This window comes from Natator depressus, chromosome 8, assembly GCF_965152275.1.
Source record: "Natator depressus isolate rNatDep1 chromosome 8, rNatDep2.hap1, whole genome shotgun sequence".
Taxonomy (NCBI): Eukaryota; Metazoa; Chordata; order Testudines; family Cheloniidae; genus Natator; species Natator depressus.
In genome coordinates, this window is record NC_134241.1 from 36470958 (window position 1) to 36494168 (window position 23211).

General features: G+C 42.5%; 1 protein-coding gene across 13 annotated transcripts in view; it reads left to right on the forward strand.

Annotated features, from left to right (window-relative positions):
- ANKHD1 (ankyrin repeat and KH domain containing 1) overlaps positions 1–23211 on the forward strand; it is a 207021-nt gene that overhangs the window by 113328 nt on the left and 70482 nt on the right. For 11 of the 13 annotated variants that reach the window (XM_074960744.1, XM_074960749.1, XM_074960750.1 and 8 more), the window contains exons 8-10: positions 3278–3515; positions 3824–4015; positions 5863–5972. In XM_074960744.1, the coding sequence (XP_074816845.1) occupies positions 3278–3515; positions 3824–4015; positions 5863–5972 (540 nt within the window). Of the gene's footprint in view, positions 1–3277; positions 3516–3823; positions 4016–5862; positions 5973–20906; positions 20967–23211 lie in introns of all 13 variants that reach the window. The other 2 variants (XM_074960743.1, XM_074960755.1) reach the window with 1 other exon arrangement.

The window sequence follows — 23211 nt, forward strand, 5'->3', positions numbered from 1 at the left end:
GCATTTGCTCCATGCTGTAATTTGTGGTAGACAGGAACCACTGTATGTGCTTCACTTGTGTTAATATGGCCAAGATTACACCCACTTGAGGTCAATGTCTTGGACGCCTCCACCTTGGCCCAGAGAGCAATGTAGATCCATCCCTGGGGAGGGAGAGATCACCTACTAGTCTTGTCTCCTTGCCCTTACTTTTAAGGGCACCCAGCTGTTTACACTGTACCTTGAAGGAGTTATCAAAGATATGCTTCTCCCCTAAGGAGAGGCAGGCTTCACTAATGATTTCTTCACTGAGGAAGTTAACTACAAACTGAAGAGAGAACCTCAGTGTTTCCTTCACAAGCAGGAATTCATCAGGCTGGCTTTTGAGGCCCCTGAGATCTGCTTTGTTATGTCCTGATCAGGTGAATCCCACACGACTGTATTGGCTTAGGTGAATCATCAAGCTCAAGCCCAGAGCATTCCTTCCAGACAAAATTCAATGTTCTCTTCCACGCAGGTGGAGAAAAATTTAATTACCCTCAGTGCCCTACACATGCAGGCATCTGAATGTCAGTCTGGATGAGCAAGAAAATGGTCTGTCCACTAGGTGGTCTTCAAAAAAGTAGTCGTTGTCAGCCCCGCTCATTAGACCTCTTTGCCTTGAGCTACATCTTTCCGAGATACTGTAACATATATACTTGGACCTCAATGCCTGTATACAGCATGTATTCTTTGTCATTAGTGGGGAATGGAGTTCACACCTTTTCCTCGGCTCTTACTGATAACAGGGTCTGCAAAAAGTGAAAAGGATTGATGCCTGCCGATCAATGTTCCCTCTAATTTTTTTACATTCATGTGCAGAATGAATTTTGTTATGTGCACCAATATGGAGGTGATGTGTGGCGGGGGTGGAGCTGAGAGATTTGGAGTGTGGGTGGAGGCTCAAGGTTGGGATAGAGATTTGGGCTGCAGCGGGGGGTGAGGCTCTGGCTAGGGCTGTGGGCTCTGGGGTGGGGCTGGAGATGAGGGAATTGAGGTGTGGGATGAGGGTGGTTCAGGGCTAGGGCAGAGGGTTAGAGGGTGGGGGTGAGGGCTCTGGCTAGGAATGCAGGCTCTGGAGTGGGGCCGGAGATGAGGGATTTGGAGTGAAGGCTGTCCTGGGGCTGCGGCAGGGAGAGAGGACTCCCCCAACCCTCTCTCGCTGCAGCAGTCCGGGGCTGGGGGAGAGGCACCTCTCCCCGTTACGCGCCTGCGTGGCAGCTCGGCCGGGAGAGAAACACCTCTCCCTGCTGCGCGGCCAAGCGGCTTAGAGGGAATTTAGCTGCCAATTCATGTGGGTGTAGAGCATCTGAGACGGGTCTAGTTCATGGGTCTTTAGCCGTTCCAAAGGCTTCTCCTTTATCCTGACCAAATCTTCCTCAGTCTCATGTCCTTGCTTATGAAACCTCCCTCAGTTCTGAGTTCTGGATTACCAGGTGGGTCCTCTTTTGTTACTGAGAGAAGGGTACTATCTTTTTTTTTCTATGATGTGAAGTCTCTCTTAGTTTCCATGGGATTGTAGCCCGGAGATCCATTATTATTTCCATCTGGAGTTCTTCCAGAATGAGTTTGAGCGTGTGTTCTCTTGTAGTATCCGGATGCCTTGTTGATATGAGCAAAAATGCTTGCTGCTATCAACAGGTATTGGAAACAGCTGCACCTGTTTCCCAGTGCTTGAATATTGTTCAGCTGCAAGTGTAGCCAGTGATAAATTGAGTTGAACACTGTTAGCTGTAGTTCCTGAAACAGAGTCAAACACAAATTGCTGTTTAATAGCAAGTGTAACCAACACTCGGGACTGATTTCAGATGCACCCCTTGCTGACATCATTTGTCAGCCAAAGGAACTTCAGCTAGTGGAGACAAACCTCCTGCTCCATAAGAGAGTTCTGACTGGGGTTCCCTTCTCATGATCAGGTTCCTTAAAGTAGTCTCTTACCTTAGACCCCGTGTAAGTCTCACTGTTTGCTGGAGCCAAATCAAGTACAGAGTGTCTACTGCTCAGACGCATTTGAACCTACTTTCGTTATTGCACTGTTTCCTGTGGCCTTTAACTTTGTTAGAGACTCTGTAGGAGCTCACAGCCCCATCTTGAAACCCTCATGCCTCATTTTCCATAAAGAGAAAAGTTCTCTAAATGTGCCCCAGTCGTCTTCCCATTGTAATCTCAGTCTTCCACCTTAACCAGGATATCTTGCTCCCCAACCTCCAGGTCCATTGGCATAGTGTGAACCCTCTGCCAAATACTCAAGGCTTATCTTTCCCAAACCATTCCTCAAATGCTGGTCCCTGTTCTAAAGGTCTTGCAAAATCAGAAAACATCCAGATCTTGCTCAGTCGGATTCTTTATCCAGTACTAGTACTCATTTGCTGGCCTCCCCTGCTCAGAGAAGCTTTGAGCTTTCTATCTAAACCACGCCCCAGTCAGGCCATAAAAAAATCTTTGGTGGATGAGTTCTTCCAGGCCACCACCTGAGCCCAGTTACATTTTTGAGATGTTACCAGCTGTATTTGCATATATTGGCTGATGTAGCCTTCAGTTGGTGAGTTCTTGGGTTCTTCTATGACAACCCTAGGTTGTCTTCCTTCGTGAAGAGGTCTGCTCATCCCAACAGCTGTTTGGTCTCCTTTCCTTCAATCTCCCAGTTTCTCCCCTCTTGCCACTTTGCTGTAACACATTTTAACTCCTCCATAGTTAGTTTTCTTCCCTTGGTATGGAAGCTGCTAGTTAGTTGTTTGTCCATACTGGTGATAAGCCAATCATGGAAAAGCAAATTTCTTACTGGATTAATTGCTTACTATTGGGAGTAGTCATTACTGATTTCAGTGGGATTACTCACTATACTAAACTCTGTCTGGTAATTGTGTGTTGGATTATTATTTACTAGCGGTATTACCCTAATGCCCAAAAGGTGTGGTCCTAGCCCCAAAGCTCTAATAATATAAAATAAAGGATCAGGCTCTTTTTATTTCTAAATTACACAATTCCTAGTTGATTGGACGTGAAATATAGTAGTCTTCAGATTATTATGCAAAACTGTTACCATTATTAATGTTATATGAGGTTTTTAGTTAAAAAAAGAAATAAGATATTTTTCAAAGTAGGACAAATGCACTGTTTTAATTTTCACACGTCTTCTTGAAAGTAGATCTTATCAGGGTCTGAAAATTGATTTGCATGATAGCATTATTAACAGTTGTGTCCTTTGTTAAATTGGGATGTTTCTGATTTCATTTCTTAACTTTTACTTTGCTCTTAGGATGGACATGTGGAAGTAGCTCGTTTGCTTCTAGATAGTGGTGCTCAAGTCAATATGCCTGCGGATTCATTTGAATCTCCACTTACACTAGCTGCTTGTGGTGGACATGTGGAGCTAGCTGCACTACTGATAGAAAGGGGAGCAAATCTTGAGGAAGTTAATGATGAAGGTTATACTCCACTGATGGAAGCTGCACGTGAAGGGCATGAGGAGATGGTAGCACTGTTACTGGCACAGGGTAAGAAAACAATTTCATCTTATAAATTACTGTACTGTAAATTACATCTTTTTAGTAGTTATTTAAATTACTTATTCTTTTATAGTCTCTTATTCTGAATGATTAAGTACTGACCCTGCTAGTTCGTGTGTGATGGCTCAGGATTTAGCACATGGTTTTGACTTGACAGTTACTGTATAGGAATAACGTAGAACTATCCTACACTGATCTCTTGCTAAGGGCTACGGGGTAGGGGCAAAGCGGGAAGATGAGTGCCTATATGATTTGTCTGTCTGGCCAGACAGATTAACAGATAATTTGTTCCATAGGAGCAAATATAAATGCACAGACAGAAGAAACGCAAGAAACAGCTCTTACTCTGGCATGCTGTGGAGGATTTTCTGAAGTAGCTGATTTCCTTATTAAGGCAGGAGCTGATATAGAACTTGGTTGTTCTACACCTTTGATGGAAGCTGCTCAGGAGGGACACCTTGAATTGGTGAAATATTTATTGGCAGCAGGTATGTTGATATAAATGACAGGTTGACTTACAGGAGATTTAGCTTAAAAATGCTAATTAAATTAATTTTTAATTAAAAAAAAAAGTTTAACTTAGGAAATAACTACACTTACTGGCAATTAAAGTTGCAGCAGGGCACACTCCATCTTCCCAAAACCTTAAAAGAATGGAACAACTTAAGAGAAAAGACATTCTGTATTCTTTTCCATATTTATATTGCCTAAATTGAACAGTATCAGCTATGCAGTCCAACCATCCATGAGGCTTTTGCTTCCATCCAGTAGATGCCAAAAACTAAATATGTACTCAGTCTTCATTAAGCGTGCACTCTAACACACAACATTAACAGTGACTACTTCTGCTTTTGTACGCTGCTGAGTGTTTTGGGGCAAATAAGTTATTCTGTAAAATGTGGTTTTGTTCAGCCTGAAACTATTTGTGAATTTGTGGTGTTTGCTGAGTAGCTTTTGACCAAACTGACCAAATCAAAACATTTCAGTTTGACCAGTCTTAAAAAAAACCAAACACCTGTTTTTATTTTGAGCATTTTGACAAAAACAAACAAGTAAATTAAAAAAAACAAAAGCCTACGGGGAGGAGGAGGACATCTTATAACCTTTAGCCCACTAGTTAGGGTACTCTCCTGGGATGCGGGAAACTGTGGTTCAATTCTTCCCTCTGTCTGATGTGGAGAAAAGATTTGAACATGGGTCTCCCACACTGCAGGAAAGTGTCGTAGTAACTGGGTTTTGGGATAATGTACATAGGTTAATAGACTCTAGGTCGGGGTAGGCAAACTTTGGGTATGGAAATTGTATGGTGGGCCATGAATGCTCACAAAATTGGGGGTTGGGGTGCGTGAGGGCTCCAGCTTGGGGGTGCGAGCTCTGCAGTGGGGCCAGAAATGAGGTGTTCAGGGTGCGGGAGGGGGCTCTGGGGTGGGGCTGGAGACAAGGGTTTGGGGTGCAAGAGGTTGCTCCAGGCTGGGACTGAGGGGTTCAGAGGGCGGGAGAGGGATCAGGGTTGGGGCAGGGGGTTGGGGTGCAGGAGGGGGCAGGGGTGCAGGCTCCGGCCGGCACTTATCTCAAGTAGCTCCTGGAAGCAGTGACATGTCCCTCCTTTGGCTCCTACGCGGAGGTGCGGCCAGGCGGCTCTGCGTGCTGCCCCGTCCGCAGGCGCTGCACCTGCAGCTCCCGGAAGCAGCAGTTCCCAGCCAATGGAAGCTGCAGGGGATGGTGCTTGGGGCGGGGGCAGCATGCAGAGCTCCCTGGCTGCCCCTATGCATAGGAGCCAGAGGGGGGACATGCTGCTGCTTCTGGGAACCGCATGGAGCCATGGCGCAAACTGAGTGGGGCAAGCCCCCAACCCCGCTCCCCAGCAGGAACTTGAGGGCTGGATTAAAACATGTGCAGGGCCAGATGCGGCCCCTGGGCCTTAGTTTGCTCACCCCTATTCTAGGTTGTCGAACCATACTTCAGAAAAGAAACAAAGCCTGAATTCAGACGTGGATTTAGGAACTGAAATCTTCAGCACTGTGGGGGGGAAATGCTGCTGCCAATCAGCACTGCAGTGAGTGAGTTGAACGGTTTTGTTCACCACTTTAACTGCTGTCAAATGTGCCATAACCTTCTTTTGCCACAAATTCCTGACTCTACTTCTGTGTCTCAGGTCTCTTTCCCTGTTAGGCACAGTGCTTTTGGCAGTAAGTAGAACATGGCTTCAGTTGCCATGGAAGGAAGATCTGTTGCTTTTTTTATTTAGGTTTAACTGTTAGTGGGATCACTCAGATAAAATATTTGGGTGAGAGGACATCTACAGTAACCAGTAAAACGTATGTTGCTTTTATAGGAGCGAATGTCCATGCTACAACAGCAACAGGAGACACAGCTTTGACCTATGCTTGTGAAAATGGACATACTGACGTTGCAGACGTATTGCTTCAAGCTGGTGCTGATTTAGTAAGACTTTTCATGTGTATCTTGTGCATGAAAATATTTTAACTGTAAACTTAGCATTTACTTTTACCTTGCTTACAGAAAAAAAGTTAAGTGCTTAATATAAAGCAAGAAGAAAGCTTTGCAAGCATTAACGTATGTATACATTGGTGGTACTAGTCAAAAGGAGGACTGAAAGCCTGCAACATCTGTCCCAGTTTAAGAGGAATAGCACTAAATATTGATGCATCCATTAGTTAAATACTTAGTAAATTCTTGGATTTTGTAATAGTTCACTCTTGTCCTTGGCAGAATGCACCACGGGACTCAGTACTCTGCAAGGTATAGTTTTTGTCTGTTCTTTTAGTTCTACCAGTCTTATTCTTCATCCATGTCCCAGAATCCTGTGTTTCCAGTACTGGATTAGAAATTTTTGGGATGACTTCTCTCTACATTTTAAACTTCACGGGCATTTAAATTGGGTTTTTTATCTTACTGATCTTTGGACACTTTCTATCATTTTGGTATTCTTTCTATAGCACAGCTTTCAAAATTTAGACTAAATGTGCAACAAATGCCTTCCTAAAGGCCAGAGTATATTGGAATTGTATACCACATCCCTGCTTCCACATCCTAGTATATGTCTGTTTGCCTTCTAGGCCACTTCCATGGTTTTCCCATGTTACTCCCAGGTTCTGTTTGTTGTGTTCTGCATAGTATATCCATTAAACAGTAAGTTAGGTTGCTGTTTTGGGTTTATTGATGATTGCTGCTGCCAGTCAGCTGGGGGGCTTAAAATTGCTGCTTCAGTGTACCTGCCAGCTACAGGTATCTCACTATTAATTTTTTAAAATTGTGTTCAAAACTTAATTGTTTTGCTTTTAATAGTCCTTCTGAGGAGCACTAGAGCATTCTTGTGGATCCTCCACCCTTGAACCTTTTTCAGTCCACATCCTTCTAGTCTGGGGCTGTCTTTGGAGTCCATCAACACTGCTTATTACTTTCCTTGCATTTCTTCAATAGGGTTTAAGGTGTTAGCTTTCTCCCTATCCCACTGCTATAGCTCTTTCACTAACTTACAAATAGCTCAGGGAATTGGAAGCCTGAACTTCACTCAGTTTCTGAACTTTATTTATAGTAACCTGTTGAAACTTTGAACTTGAATTTCTTAAATTCTGTCTCTCTACAACACAGCCACACTGATTGTGGGAGCTACTTACAATGACTTATTTGTAGAAAAACAGTATTAAAAGGTATGTAAAGAATATCATTACAATAACTCGAGTCTCCCAGTCTTCAGTGTCCTTATTAAGCTGCTTAAACAATCACTTAGATGCTTATTGAAGCCCACACTTGAAACAGCAGTTTTTAAATTAAATTTGTTTAAAAAAGGTAAACTTAAAGTCGTGGCTGTGATGCTGCACTAGTGAATTACAAAAGCACTGTTCTTTTAGAAAGAAAATTTAGTTTTAGACCACCTCAGTTTTCATAGGCAGGCCCAGGCTTTTTTTCTCAGCAGCAGAGGGAGACTGCTCCCTCCTAACTCTCTTATGAGAATTGCGATGCCACTATGCTTGGTGTTCTGTATCCAGCAAAGGACATAACATATGCTTGTGAATAAACTCGCTCATCTTTAGTAGCTTATCCTAATGTATTGACATCAATTCAAACTCAATACAAAGGCTATCTATTTTAGTTACATATATCGCCTCCTTACTGTAGTATCTGAGAGCGTTGTAACCTTGTAATGTATGTATTTTCTCAAAACCCATGTGAGATAGGGAAGTAAAATATCTCCATTTTACAGATGGTGAACCGAGGCACAGGGAGACTGATTGATTGTTGGGTTTTTGTGGCCTTTTTCAGGGATTTGAATTTTTTTTGTGTGGTTGCTTTAGTTATGGATGAATAATATAGGGTTTATTGCATCCTGTAGCTCTACCCTTAAACAATATTTTGTGCCAGCTAAAGGGGTCCAGAGTTTTTATTTACCCACCCAGTGCCCAACTCCTTAGTGGTGCAGGTGGCTGCAGAGAGGTCCAGGTTACAGCAACACAAGTCCACTGCAACTGACGAGCGCTAACGCCTTGACTTCTAGAGGAGGAAAGTGTTTTCATCAGTTAGTCTCCAGTTCAATGTTGCTAACTACCAGGTATAGTTAGCAAATTATGACTTCTTAAATTACTCCAAATTCAGAGACAAACTTACTTAGGAAGACAGGGCTCAGTTCCAAGCCCTCATCGATAAAGGCAGTCTGGTGGCTAAGACATGACTTCAGGTGGCAGTGGATGCGCTGACATTGCATCTAGAGGAATCGCCATGGCTATAGTCCATGAGGCGTGAATCATGGCTGTTGTCTTCAGGGTTCCCCAGAGAGGTCCGCAATATCATCAACAATTTTGCCCTTTGCGTCTAATCTCTTCAGTGAGAAGACAGTCACTATACTCTTAAGGACTCTAGCACAACCCTTTGCTCCCTAGGTGTTTACACCCCAACCCCCAAAAGAAACACCACAAGCAGACCCAGAGGCCCAGACCTCCCCCCAGGTCATTCTATCACTAGTGCCCTTACAAACCACCATGCAAGCGACAGAGCGTTCAAAGCCACAGGTTTTGGCTTCCTCCGCCTCTATGACCACTACCCAGCTCCTCTCTCTGTCCAAGGATTTCTTTTAATGAGACGTTCAAGGACTGCATACAGCTGTTGATGTCATGCCATATTTTCCCCCCAAAATATTTGGGGGCTGCCTTACCCATGCCGCACACAACTGGAGGGCAATAACAGACAAGTGGTTATTAGACATCATCCACTCCAGCTACATAGTTGTTTCTCACCTCCGCACCACAAACCCTTTTTCCTGGCCCCTTCTAAGGCTCTACTCTCACAAGGGGATCCTTCATCAAGAAGTGAACTCTCTTTCAGAAAAGGGCTGTAGAGCAGGTGCCACCCTAACACCAAGGGATAGGGTTCCCCTTCCCATACTACATAGTTTAAAAAAAAAAAAGAGGGAGACCAATTCTTGAACTACACCAACTAAACATTTTATTAGCAAATCAGAATTTTGCATCATAGTAATTCCATCCCTGGAGGAGAATGAGAGGTGTCCCTAGCCTCTGTTTGCCAGAAACTGGGAATAGGTGACAGGACAGATCACTTGATTACCTGTTCTGTTCATTCCCTCTGAAGCACCCGGCACTGGCCACTGTTGGAAGACAGGATACTGGTCTAGATGGACCTTTCAGTCTGACCCAGTATGGCCATTCTTAATACATGGTTTGTGGCCCTCGACTTGAAAGATGCCATTTTCATGTGGATACTCAGCATTCCCACAGAAGAGTTCTTAAATTTGTTGTAGGACAAGAGCACGTCCAATTCAGAGTACTTTGATTTAGGCTGGCAGTGTCACCCAGGGTCTTTTTTCTCTGGCGGCCTAGATAAGACACGGTGGCTACACCATCTTTCTGTATTTTGATGATAAGCTACTAATGGGGCAGATCAAGCCAAGAGGTCCAGTTGGCAACCCTATTATCTTACTCCACATTCTGGCATCAATGAGATTCTGTTTAAACAAAGAACACTTGGACTCCCACGAGGACTGTAGATTTCATAGGATCAACCCTAGACTAATGATCAGGAAAAGCCTACCTCCCTACAGATAATTTTCCAGCTATGAACAGCCTGATAAACCAAGTCACCCTCAGACCTTGCACCTTCCCTGCTAGGCCACTTGGCTCCATGTACATACATAATGCTGTTCACCGGACCCCACATCCATTGTCTGAAGGCCTGGCTTCAGTTTGTTTACTCACTGGACAAGGACAATATGAATACATAGGTAATGATTCCACCACAAGCCAGAGCCTCTCTGGTATGGTGGATGAAACTGGATCCAAGTGCAAGTCCTCTTTCTTCCATCCACCTCCAACACAACCATAATCACAGATGCATAGGATGGGGAGCACATATGGACAATCACTGCACAAGGCACATGGTCCCCATGGGAGGCCAGAACATATATCAATCTCCTGGAGTTGAGGGCAGTTCCCGTAAACTGCAACACATTCCTCACCCTCCTGCAGTTCTGTCAGACAACATGACAGTATTTTTTTTATATAAACTAAAAGGGTGGAGCGAGATCTCTTCATGTGTGTATGGAGACAGTGAACTTATGGAACTGGTTCCTGAAGAACCACATCACACTCTCGATGACATACCTACCAGGTGTGCAAAATACTCTGGCGAACTATCTCAGCAGGCACTTCTCCATAGACCACAAATGGGAAATACATAATTCTGTCTTGACTGAAATCTTCACCCAGTGGGGAGCACCATCTTTGGACCTATTTGCCTCCCAAACAAGAAATTCAGTCTCTGCTGTTCAAGAACATCAGTAGGGCAAGACTCCAGGGATGATGGCCTTCTGTTATCCTGGATGAATTGTCTGAGGTACTCCCATCCCCTTCTACCTCAGGTTCTCCGCAGAATTCACAATGACAGGACCAGGGTTATTCTCGTTGCACCCGATTGGCCCAGACAGTTTTGATTTCCAGACCTTCTACAAATATCAGCCCATCCTTCCATCTATATTCAACCTTTTCCATATCTGTTCACTCAGGGCAAGTGCAGGACCAGACATCCCAGCCAAGACCCTCTTCATCTCACGGCCTGGTATTTGGATGGGCATCAGTTCTGGAACTTTTATGTTCGAAGGCCATCTGAATGATCCTTTTATCACAGCAGAAAAATTTCCACTAGAAATGCTATTTAGCTAAATGGAGGCATTTCTCTACCTGGTCACAAAGAAATCAGTTATCACCAGATGTCCCTGTCATTTTAGATTATCTTCTGTGCCTCAAACTGTCAGGGCTTTCTGTTAGCTTGTTGAAACTCCATCCAGCGGCAGTCAGTGCCTTGCATCCTCTCATCCTGCCACACTTACTTACCCTACCACAATTCAGTTCTTGAATGGCCTCATTAGAACCTTCCCACCAGTGATGAAACCTATGCCACAATGGGACCTCGCTTTGTACTCCCAATTCTTACCAGACCATGTTTCGAACCAATGGCCACATGTTCCATGTCACACTTCTCCATGAAGGTTTTAGTTGCCATCACATCAGCCAGACAGGTGAGCTAACTAGGAGCACTCGTGGCAGACCCAGCATACTCCGCATTTATTAGAAAAAAGGTCTCCCTTAATCTCCATCCAAAATTCATCTCCAAGATAATTCAGAGTTTCACACGAACCAACCTATTCATTCACCATATTCTTCCCAAAGCCCCTCATATCCAGTGAAGAAATGAGGCTGCATTCACTGAGTGTCAGACAGGTCCTGGCCTTTTATCTGCAGAGAACAAAGCCAATTAGGAAAACTGTCTTTTTTGTCAGCGATAGTAGAGCTATTACGAGGGCAAGTGTTATCGGTCCAGAGAGACTAAGTGGAATCTCTGCATCACTCTTATTATTTGCCACATATTTCTCCCCAGACAGGGTGAAGGCCCAATTGACCAGAGCACAAGCAATCTCAGTGGCATCTCTTTGAGAAGTTCCAATACCAGACATTTGTAAAGTGGCTATCTGGAGCTCTATCCACACCTTTATGGGGCATTACACCCTCATCCAGTCTTCCTCAGTATATGCAGCTGTCGGGACAGCAGTGTTATAGACTTCCATACCAATTGCATCTAGCACCCGGCTCTTATTTGAATACTGCTTACCAATCACCCATGTGTGGACCCCACATATAGACCAGCACCGAAGAAATGGAGGTTGCTTACCCATAACTTGAGGTTCTTTGAGATGCATGGTTCTTATTTGTATTCCACTACCTGCTCTCCTTCCCCTCTGGTTTGGATCCTATTTGATTCATGGTAAGAAAACTGGAGAGGCATTGGTCCATACCGCCCTTTATGTCCTCATTTTGGAGCACAAGGAGAGCAACAACGCATGCACAGACCAGTGTACGCTACTTGCTACAAATCTCTGGTCTCAGGCGCGTGGCCTGCATTTTAGAGCCCTGTACGGATACAAAATTTGTGTCCACATCCAATCCACAAACATGGTCGGAATTTGGGGAGAGCATGTGCTCTTATAGTAGGGATAAAGGAGAGAAGACCGAACTGGGGTGGGGGGAATCAAATCCATGTCTTAGATGTCTGTATACTAATGCAAGAAGTATGGTGAATAAGCAGGAAGAACTCAAAATGTTAGTAAATACAGCTACGACATAGTTGGCATCACAGACTTGGAGGGATAATACACATGACTGGAATATTGGTATAGAAGAGTACAGCTTGCTCAGGAAGGACAGACGGGAAAAAAGGGAGGAGGTGTTGCCTTTGTATATTAAAAACTTATAGGTTTGGATTGAGGTTGAGATGAAAATAGGAGACAGACTTGTTGAAAGTATCTGGGTAAGGTTAAAAGGGATAAAAAAAAAAAAAAAACCAAGGGTGATGTCATGATAGGGGTCTACTGCAGACCACCTAACCAGGAAGAAGAGGTGGATGAGGCTTTCTTTAAACAACTAACAAACTCATCCAAAGCATAGGATTTGGTGGTGATGGGGGACTTCAACTACTCAGACATCGGTTGGGGAAAATAACACAGCAAGGCACAGATTATCCAACAAGTTCTTGCAAAGTATTAGAGACAGTTTTTTTATTTCAGAAGGTGGAGAAAGCTACTAGGGGAGAGGCTGTTCTAGATTTGATTTTTGACAGATAGGGAGCAACTGGTTGAGAATTTGAAAGTGGAAGGCAGCTTGGGTGAAAGTGATCATGAAATGGTAGAGTTCATGATTTTAAGGAATGGTAGGAGGGAGAACAGCAAAATAAAGACAGTGGATTTTAAGAAGGCAGACTTTAGCACACTCAGGGAGTTTGTAGGTAAGATCTCATGGGAAGCAAGTCTAAAGGGAAAAACAATTGAAGACAGTAGGCAGTTTTTCAGAGACATTATTAAGGGCACAAGAGCAAACTATCCCATTACATAGGAAAGATGGGAAGTCTGGCAAGAGATCACCCTGGCTTACCAAGAGATCTTCAGTGATCTAAAACTCAAAAAAGAGTCCTACAAAAAATGGAAACTAGGTCAAATTACAAAGGATGAATATCAACAAATAACAAGTATGTAGGGACAAAATTAGAAAGGCCAAGGCACAAAACGAGATCAAATTAGCTAGAGAAAAAGGGTAACAAGAAAACATTCTACAAATACATTAGAAGCAAAAGGAAGACCAAAGACAGGGTAAGCCTGTTACTCAATATGTGGGCAGGGGGCGACAATAACAGAAAATGTGGAAATGGCAGAGGTGCTTAATGATTTTTGTTTCAGTTTTCACCAAGAAGGTTGGTGGTGATTTGATGTCTAACATAGTGAATGCCAGTGAAAATGAGGTAGGATGAGAGGCTAAAATAGGGAAGGAACAAGTTAAAAATTACTTAGACAAGTTAGAGGTCTTCAAGTCACCAGGGCCCGATAAAATGCATCAAGGAGCTGACTGAGGAGATATCTGAGCCATTAGCGATTATCTCTGAAAAATCATGGAAGGTGGGAGAGATTCCAGAAGACTGGAAAAGGGCAAATATGGTGCCAATCTTTATAAATATAAAAAAAAAAAGGACAACCAGGGAAATTACAGACCTGTCAACTTAATTCAGTACCAGGGAGGATAATGGAGCAAATAATTAAGCAATCAGTTTGCAAACATCTAGAAGATAATGTGATAAGTAACAGTCACCATGGATTTGTTAAGAAGAAATCCTGTCAAACCAACCTGATACCTTTCTTTGACAGGCTAACAAGCCTTTGGATAGGGGGAAAATGTTAGACGTGGTATATCTTTACCTTAGTAAAGCTTTTGATACTGTCTCTCATAACCTTCTCATAAACAAACAAGGGAAATGCAATGTAGATGGAGCTACTATAAGGTGGGTGCAAAACTGATTGGAAAACCATTCCCAGAGAGTAGTTATCAATGGTTCATAGTCATTCTGGAAGGGCATAACGAGCGGGGTCCTGCAGGGATCAGTCTGGGTCCAGTTCTGTTCAATATCTTCATTAACGATTTAGCTAATGGCCTAGAAAGTACATTTATAAAGTTTGAGGATGATACCAAGCTGAAGGGATTGCAAGTGCTTTGGCGGATAGGATTAAAATTCAAAATGATTTGGACAAACTGGAGAAATGGTCTGAAGTAAATAGAATTAAATTAAATAAGGACAAATGCAAAGTACTCCACTTAGGAAGGAACAATCAGTTGCACACATGCAAAATGGGAAGTGACTGCCTAGGAAGGAGTACGGAGGAAAGGGATCTGGGGGTCATAGTGGACCACAAGCTAAATATAAGTAAAGAGTGTAACTGTTTGGGGGGAAAAAGCAAATCTGATTTTGGGATGTATTAGCAGGAGAGTTGTAAGCAAGACACGAGAAGTAATTCTTTTGCTCTGCTCTGCGCTGATAAGGTCTCAACTGGAGTATTGTGTCCAGTTCTTGGTGCCACATTTCAGGAAAGATGTGGAGAAAGTCCAGAGAAGAGCAACAGAAACGATTAAAGGTCTAGAAAACATGACGTGTGAGGGAAAATTGAAAAATTGGGTTTGTTTATTCTGGAAAAGAGAAGACTGAGAGGGGATATAGCAGTTTTCAATTACATAAAAGGTTGCTACACGTAGGAGGGAGAAGAATGGTTCTTAACCTCTGAGGATAGGACAAAAAACAAAGGGCTTAAATTGCAGCAAGGGAGGTTTAGGCTAAACATTAGGAAAAACTTCCTAACTGTCAGAGTGGTTAAGCACTGGAGTAAATTCCGTAGGGAAGTTGTAGAATCTCCATCAGAGATTTTTAAGCACAGGTTAAACAAACCCCTGTCAGGGATGGTCTAGAAGATAATACTTAGTCCTGCCATAAGTGCAGGGGACTGAACTAGATGACCTCTCGAGGTCCTTTCCAGTCCTATGAATCTATGGTCCACAGATATCAAGCAGGTACCCGCAGATTTGCAAGGCTCTAGATATAAAACTTGTATCCGCATCCATCTGTTATATGCAAACATGGTCCACAGATATCTGCAGATATAAAGCAGATAGCTGCAGATTTGCAGGGCTCTACGCATGCTCTACCCACGTGTGGAATAAAGATCACACATCTCAAAGAACCTCCAGGTACAAGTAAGTAACCTCCATTTATCCTTAAGTTTTCCATGTAGTTAACTCATTACCACTACTTTGAATGTAACTTTGAAGAGATTAGGCTGTAATTAGGGGAAAAAAATAATAAATTGGCTTATCATTCCGGTACATTCAGTTTTCTCTTACTAAAAAAGCTGACATTTTGCATCGTTTACAGTGAATCTGAAACTATCCAATGTTGAAGCTTCCTTATGCCCTCAGTAAAAAAGGTCACTACTTCATGGTGGGAGAGAGGAAAGATGACCCTAATAAAGATGGGGGCTGTTCACATTACTGAAGCCACAGATGTTTCACTAAAGTGATCGGACCACACACTTGCCAGTTTGTGATAAGCAAACACAATGTGACAAATGACCAAAAGGTAATACCTGTTGTTTGCTGAGTGTCATGCCACCTGTAAAGAGATTTTCTTGCTGAGGAGTCAATATTTTTTAAAAAAAACTTAATTCTTGTATTTTGTCACTTGCAGCCAACCCATACGTATCATCAGCAGAGTTTGAGCTCTGGACTTTCAGATAACTAGTTGAGACCTCTACCACTTGAGCTACAGTAGTAGCTCTTCTCTTTGTACCAGCCACTGGAGAGGGAACAATACCCACTGGGTTTCACAGATATTAGCTCAGAAGTAATAGAATGCTGGAAATAGACTCCTGGATTTTACTTCCACCTCTAGGAGAGGAGTGAGATCTAATGGTTAAAGTAGTGGTTATAGATGGCCTAGCTAAGCACTTAGATTTGGCAGATTTTATTCTGAGCAGCAGTGTCTGCATGCCCTCAAGATTCTTTCAATCTTCAAATATGTGACACAAGCCACCAAAATGTGACACATGAAAAATTCTATGGATGAGATGGGGTTCTGTGCCTGATGCTGCTAAAATTGACCTTTGGCAACCTCTGTTACCTTATCTGTAAAATTACCTGTGTGATACTTGAGAAACAAGGTGTGTGAGGTAATATTTTTTTATTGGACCAACTTATGTTGGTGAAGGACTGGCTTTCAAGCTTACACACAGCTCTTCAGATCTGGGAAAGGTAGTCAGTGTCAGCAAAATATAAGGTGGAACAGACTATTTAGGATAAGTAGTTAACCCATTTTGGAAGAGACCATTCGAGGTGAAGCGGCCAGTTGAAACCTCTGCAGTCACAGGACAAAAAGAGGGGTTAGTGGGTTACAGATTGTTGTAATAAGCCACAAATCTGTCTTTAAGTCCATGATTTTTAGTGTCTAGCAAGCTCCCAGGCTAGTGTTTTGAAGGTGTGCAGATTTCCTTTGAGGCTGAGGATTGAGAAGTCAGATATGGAGTGATCGTTTTGTGAAAAATATTCACCCACAGGTAATATGATGTAATTGTCTTCTATAATTTTTCAGTGTGAATTCATGGTGATTGTCCTGTTTCACCCACATAATTATTGGGGAATTGAGAGTACATCTACACAGCAAGTAAACACCCGTGGCTGGCCCATGTCAGCTGACTTCAGCTTGCTGAGCTGTAAAATTGCTGTTTAGGCAACCAGGCTCTGGGACTCCACAAGCAGGGACAGCTCCAGAGCCTGGGCTCTAGGCCAAGCCCAAATGTCTGCACAGCAGTTTTTAGCCCCACGCGCCTGAGAGAGCTCACCCAGGCCAGCTGTGGCCTTGCCACGGGTCTTTTATTCCAGCATAGATATGTACCTTTAGTGCACTGGGTGAGGTACACCACATGTTGTGATAGATATGTGTAGGACCTATGGATGTTGAAACCTGTGTTGTGGCACAATATTGGTTGTCGTAGCAGGAGAGATAAGTCAGCAGATTTTGCTTCTGTTACAATAGGATTTGGTGCTGCTTTGAGTTGGTATGGCCTGGTTTTTGGGGAGCTTGCTGCTGCTTCTGATGGAGCTGGAGAAGTTGCGGGGGGGGGGGGGGGGTTGTTTCAAGCCACCTCTTCTGGCCTTAAGAGAGATGTGGTCCGCATTGAATATGGGTTGTAATTGCTTAATGATACACCATATGGGTTCCAGTGTGGGGTGGTAGGTGACAACTAGGGGGCTGTGGTTGGAGGGCTTTTTCCATATTGAAGCAGGTGCTCTGTGGTATTTGAATGGCCTGTTCCATGCTGCAATCTACTCTGGTGGAATGTCTGTCTTTGTTGGAGGGTGTTTTAAGTGTGATAAGCTGTGTATCCTGGACTTGCTCCTTGGTGCATATTCTCTGGTATCAGAGTGCTTGACAGTAGATAACCAATTTCTTGGTGTGTTTGGGGTTGCTACTGGATCTGTGAAAGTAAGTGTGGTGATCTGTGGGTTTCCGGTAAATAGCTGTCTTTAAGGTTCCATTGTTGAAGCTGATCATGGTTTCCAGGAAGTTTGATGCTGATATAGGAGTGCTTTCAAGAGAACTGAATGAATGGATGGGTAGTGGTGGTTGGAGTTGTGGTGAAAATCTGTAAGGAAGTTTAGCTCACCTGTCCAGAAGATAAAAGCATCATTGATGTATTTCAGGTACAGCATTGGTTTTGTGGTGCATTTGTCCAGGAATTCTTCCTCAAGGTGGCCCATGAAGAAAGGCTGGCATGCTGGGGAGCCATTATGGTATCCATGGCTGTTCTCATTGTTTGGACAAGGTGTTGGTTGAATGTAAAATTGTTATAGGTGAGGATCAAATGGATGAGTTTGGCAATGTGTTTTGAGATGGATATTGTCCATTGTCTTGTAGATATTCAAGCCAGGCAGCAGTGCCATCGCTGTAAGAGATGTTAGTATATAGGGTGGTGACATCCATGGTGGCAAGGATGGTGTTCTGAGGGAGGTTGTTAATGTTGTAGAGTTTCTGGAGGATGCTGGTTGTGTGCTGGAGGAAGCTGACCCTTTGTGGTCAGAAGCTTGAGGATGGTTTCTATGAGTCCTGATATTGCTTCATTAAGAGCGCCATGGCTAGAGATGATGGGTCTCCTGGATTCCCTTGTTTTGTGTATTTTGGAAAGCATATAGAAAGTTTGTGGAGGACAAGGTTGTTAAGAGTTTCTCTTGGAGTTGAGCAGGGAAGGATTTAATGATAGCCTTAGATTCCTGGGTTGTCTCTGAGTTCTTTATAGTAGGTGGTGTAGGAGTTGTCAGCTTTGTTAGCATAGTTATTGCAGTTGAGGACAGTGATGGCATCTCCATTGTCTGCTGATTTAATTGCTGTCTGGTGGTTGGATTTCAGGGACCGTATAGCTGTCCTCTCGGCAGTGGTGGTGGGAGTGTATGGTGGATGTGGTGATTAGGGATTTTAGTCAATCAGTGTAATGATCAAGGATTTTCGTGGTTTTGTCTGTGGTGGGGTGTTGTCAGATTATTCTTTTTTCTTATGACTGTTGATGGGGAGGTGGTAGTTCTGGGTGATATTGTTGTGAAAGAATTCTTTGAGCTGAAATCAGTGAAAGAATTCTAGTTCTCTACATGTTAGTATGATATTAGCTTCTGTGATGGGGTAGAAGTTCAGTCCCTTAGAGAGTACAGATAATTCGGCTCCGGTTACAGGTAGTCTTAATAAATTGATGTTGGGATGTCATGGGATGTCCATGTGATGGGTCCTGGTGCCGTGGTTTCTCCCAGAGGTGGTGGTCTGTGGTTTGCGAAGTTGTGGCAATTGGTTCCACTTTGCTTTTGTGTTGGATGGTTGTCATCAGATTTTTGTAATAGCTGTTTTTGGTTTCTTGCATGATCTTCAGGTAGGTTTCCTGATTTCGCCCCTCCTCCACCATCTGTGTGTGTGTGATGATTTTCTTGTTTGAGGTGATCTCTTATGGAGTATGTGAGTTGCAGGAGATGGTTCCTCAGTTTTTTTGGAGCCCTTCTACAGAGCTGTTCAGCATATTTCGAGTTGTATGTCGTGGTTAGAGGGTTATAGATGTTGAGTCCTCTGGAGATGTTGTTTCTTGCATTTGCTCGGGAAGTAGACATCACTGTTAAGTTTTTCTTCCTTTTCTTCATGTTGTAAAGTTTCCATTTCAAATGGCAGAAATGAATATCCTCCATTGTTGCTTGCAGTGTTATAGCCATGTTGGTCCCAGAATATTAGCAAGACAAGGTGGGTGAGATAATCTTTTATTGTACCAATTTCTGTTGGTCAGCGAGGCAAGCTTCTGAGTTTACACAAAGCTGCTCCTTCAAGTCTGGGAAAGCTACTCAGTGTCACAGCTTGATTGTGTATTTCCTGAGAGGTGAGTGAGAGACCTGCTGGTTCAAAATTAAGGCCTAAAAATAGCAGAAATGCAAACAGTAGTGAGTGGCAAATGAGACTTTTATCTCCTGGCTCCTAACTCAGTTTACCTTCCTCTAAGCTAAAAGTGCATTTTGTTTGAGATCTCTTCTCCTAAACTCAGAGCTTGATTTAGCTGAAATGCAGTACACTTGAGAGCCAGCCTCTTGACTCGTAGAATATTAGGGTTGGAAGAGACCTCAGAAGGTCATCTAGTCCAATCCCCTGCTCAAAGCAGGACCAACACCAACCTGACTCTCATTTCCAATGGGACTGAAGTCATAGGTTGCCCTCAGAAAAGATGCTGGCCAATATTCTTTGATTTAGTAAGGAGAGTTAGGGAGCAACAGCCAAGATTTCTGGGGAGGAGAAGATACAAGCTGCATTGCTGTGGTCTCTGTAGCCTGTGTAGTTCTGCGCCTTCAGTAGAGACTACACTGTTCTGAAGAGCTGCAGCTGGCCCTGGGGAACCAGGTGCAGCACTAGGGAGGATCCCCAGGAACGTGGACACTTTTGTGCTAGATTTCAGGAGGGTAAAGAGAGACCTGCAAGGGTCCCCCACATATACAGTAGCATAACATCCATCCTTTTTATCTCAAACACCCACGCTTCCTCCAAACCATGGTACTTTAATTTAAAAACTGAACCTAAAAACTATTTTAAAAAAATAGGAAATTCTATAAACACCATGTTTCAAAGGGAGTAGAGTTGGTTAACTGATAGCCACTCAACTCAAACCCTAAAGGGTAAGGGACACCTCTTAATCATACCCTAGTGCTTACACAAGTTTTCACTGATAGATTCTGCACCATCACTGGGAAATTCTTTTTGCTTCGAATTGATGAGAGAACATACTACACATTAATTTCCCTCACTCCATAAAGCAAATCCTTAATATAAATCTTGTTTTCCTTAGATACATCACACTGCACACTTAACCTTTGTATATATGTCAACCTGAATTCTTGCTAACGTTGTCTAGGTTGTAAGTAAGGCTTTGCGTTATACTGTGAGGGAGAATTAATATGCTCCTCTCAGTGGGAGAGACTGAAAAGTAATCGTGTTTTCTTGGTGCTGGTTCTAGACTATCTGGGGAAGATGATAGAAGATCCAAGTTTATTAGTAAGAATGTTCATGTTGTCTCTCTTTAACAAAAGAACTACGAGTGTGCCCAAAACACTGAAACTGAATAATTGCGGTCATATTTTTGGTTGTGCTAGGTCAGTCTGTCCTTATTCAAATGGTGCGGAATATGTGGTGAAATCCCCCTCTTCCTCACTGGGTGTGACCAAGAAAACATCTGGTATTTTGCACCAGTGATATCGTGTATAACTTCCACTATCCACATGAGTCTGGTGGCTTAGGTTGAGGTTATGATGGTGAAGAATTGCATTACTTGGTTTAAAGACTAGTTTTGTCGTCCTCGGGCTAATTCAGCTGGTGATGCTGACCAACTGAAATTGTAGTCACCAGGTCTTCACGGCCAAGTATTAATTTTATTTGTAGAATAAGATCCGTGAGTTCTTCTTTTTCCTTCCGCAGGACAAGCAGGAGGACTTAAAGAAGACTATTTTGGAGGGCATAGAGACGGCCAAGCATCAGGTGAGGTTGGCCTTTGATGCTTGTAAGCTAAAACCTCAAAAATAGATGCTCACGGCAAGCATGGCTTACGGCATCTAGATTTCATCACAGGTGCAAAGACTTGCTATGTAGCATATTGAATCTCCATCATTGCTCTACTTGTTTGGTTTCTTTCTCTGAAGTCCTTTGGATTGATTTCTGATCCCTTTCTTTCTTAATTACTGCCCTATTCCCGCCCTGTATAGGAAAGGGTCATCTTATTAAACCAGCTTTTCACAAATAATGGCCGAAATTAATTCTTTACAAATAATAGGATCACCATATCTCTATAGGGTCTCATAATCTTCAGTTCTCTTAACCAGAAATCCATTTGGGTTTTAATCTGTTTGTATCCACCTCATGAAATTTGTCTGTAAAGGACATGTTACTGACTTTTTTTTATAACTTTGAGTCTTGTGATCAGAGTTTAGTCTGGAGAATATTATAAAAAGGAGAATAAAATTTAATTAAAAACTCACTCCAAATTTTCAGCGGGGGGCGGGAAGGGAAAGAAAATATTCAAAATAGCTTTACTTAGAAATTCTTCATAACAGTGCAGTGAAATATTTGCACTCAGAGTACTTGAGTTTTTAGCATTTTCATGGGAATTAGAACTGTCATAAATCAAAGGGTCTTGTTACAAAAGAATTCAAGAGAAATCTGGTTACATTCCTTACCAGACCCAGAATAAAATCCAAATCTTGTAACAAACATGTTATGTCTAATGATGGATAGTATATCTCTTTGAAGTTTGAACACAGCAGTCCATTTGAGCTCTTGAGAGAACATTTGTTTCATATTTATCCAGGAATAATTAAATTGTAGAGAGTTCAAGTAAGAGCCAAGAGAAAGTCTATCACTATAAGACAATGGTCTATTTAGCTTAATAGAGAAGGTGAAAGGGTGACTTAATTAGTCTAGAAGTACCTGTGTGGGGAACAAAAATTTGATAATGACCTTTTCAGTCTAGCAAAGATATAATAAGATCCAGTGGCTGGAAGTTAAACCAGTGTGCAAATTTTTAAGTGAGGGTAACTTACCAGGGAATCTTTTGAATTAAGATTAGATGTTTTTCTAACATAAATGTTGTAGTTCAAAAAAGGAATTAAATCAAGGAAGTCACCGCCTTTATTACATGGGAGATCAGACTAGTTTATCACATTGGTCCCTGCTGGTGGTGTAATCTGTTATAACATAGCTAAAGTCTAAATGTGGATGTGTTTCGTTAATTTAATGATTGGCTAGTCAAGGATATCTTTTTCAGAAGGCTAACAAAATTATTTTACCAAATTATTGAAATCACAAAGTCTTGATTTGGAATTTATATTGGCCCTGTTAGACACTTGATATAAAACGTCTCTCATAAGAGCCTAAGAAATTGAGGATGACGTATCAAGGATAAGGGTGATATCAGCAACAATAATGCTTATTGTTTCCAAGTCCCTGGAGTTTACTGCTAATACACCACGGTTTTTCAACCTATATCTAGATAACTCTAAAGTATCTGGTGTAGACAAGGTTTTATTGGCCAGTAGATCACTTCCTGTAGAGTTCACACACAATGCTGTGTTGGCTTTTTTTAAAGTATGAAATGACAGCTCAGTCACCAGTGAAGTGGTTTGGTAATACTTCACATCCCAGCCCATAGTGGAGCAATGTTCTGAAATAATAATCAAAAAACCCCACATCCCTACCCTCTTCTAAATTGATTCTTAGGACCTTGCATTTTTCAGAGACTGTCTGTTTGTGGCAGTAGCTTTACTTGTAGAAGCTGTGTGTTTCGGCTGCTCATTACTGATCCTTTCTACAACAGATTATAAAGAAATGAGGAGGTGATTTTTGAATGTGCACCCAAAATTCCTTCCAGAGATGCTATCGGGCTTCTATCTTGGTTAATATTTTTACCTACCTTCATGTCTATCCCCATGGCTTCTTGCTCCATAAATATTAAAATGAATTATATAAGATGGATTTTCTGACTAATTCAGTTGTATAACTTCTCCTGACAAAAGTAGGTTGAGAATCTACAGAAAAATAACTCATAAATTCTCTTTATTTTTGTCTGGTCATGCTAAAGCCTGCTCTGTTAATAGACATTGGTAATGAAAGCCAGTGTTGAGGTTTGAAATCTATAAATCTAGCTACAGGGGTCTCACTGCAGATTTACCAAGCATCAGTGTGTGCTGACTCTTAAAGTTTGGTCCACTCTAGGTGCTGCATTGGCAAT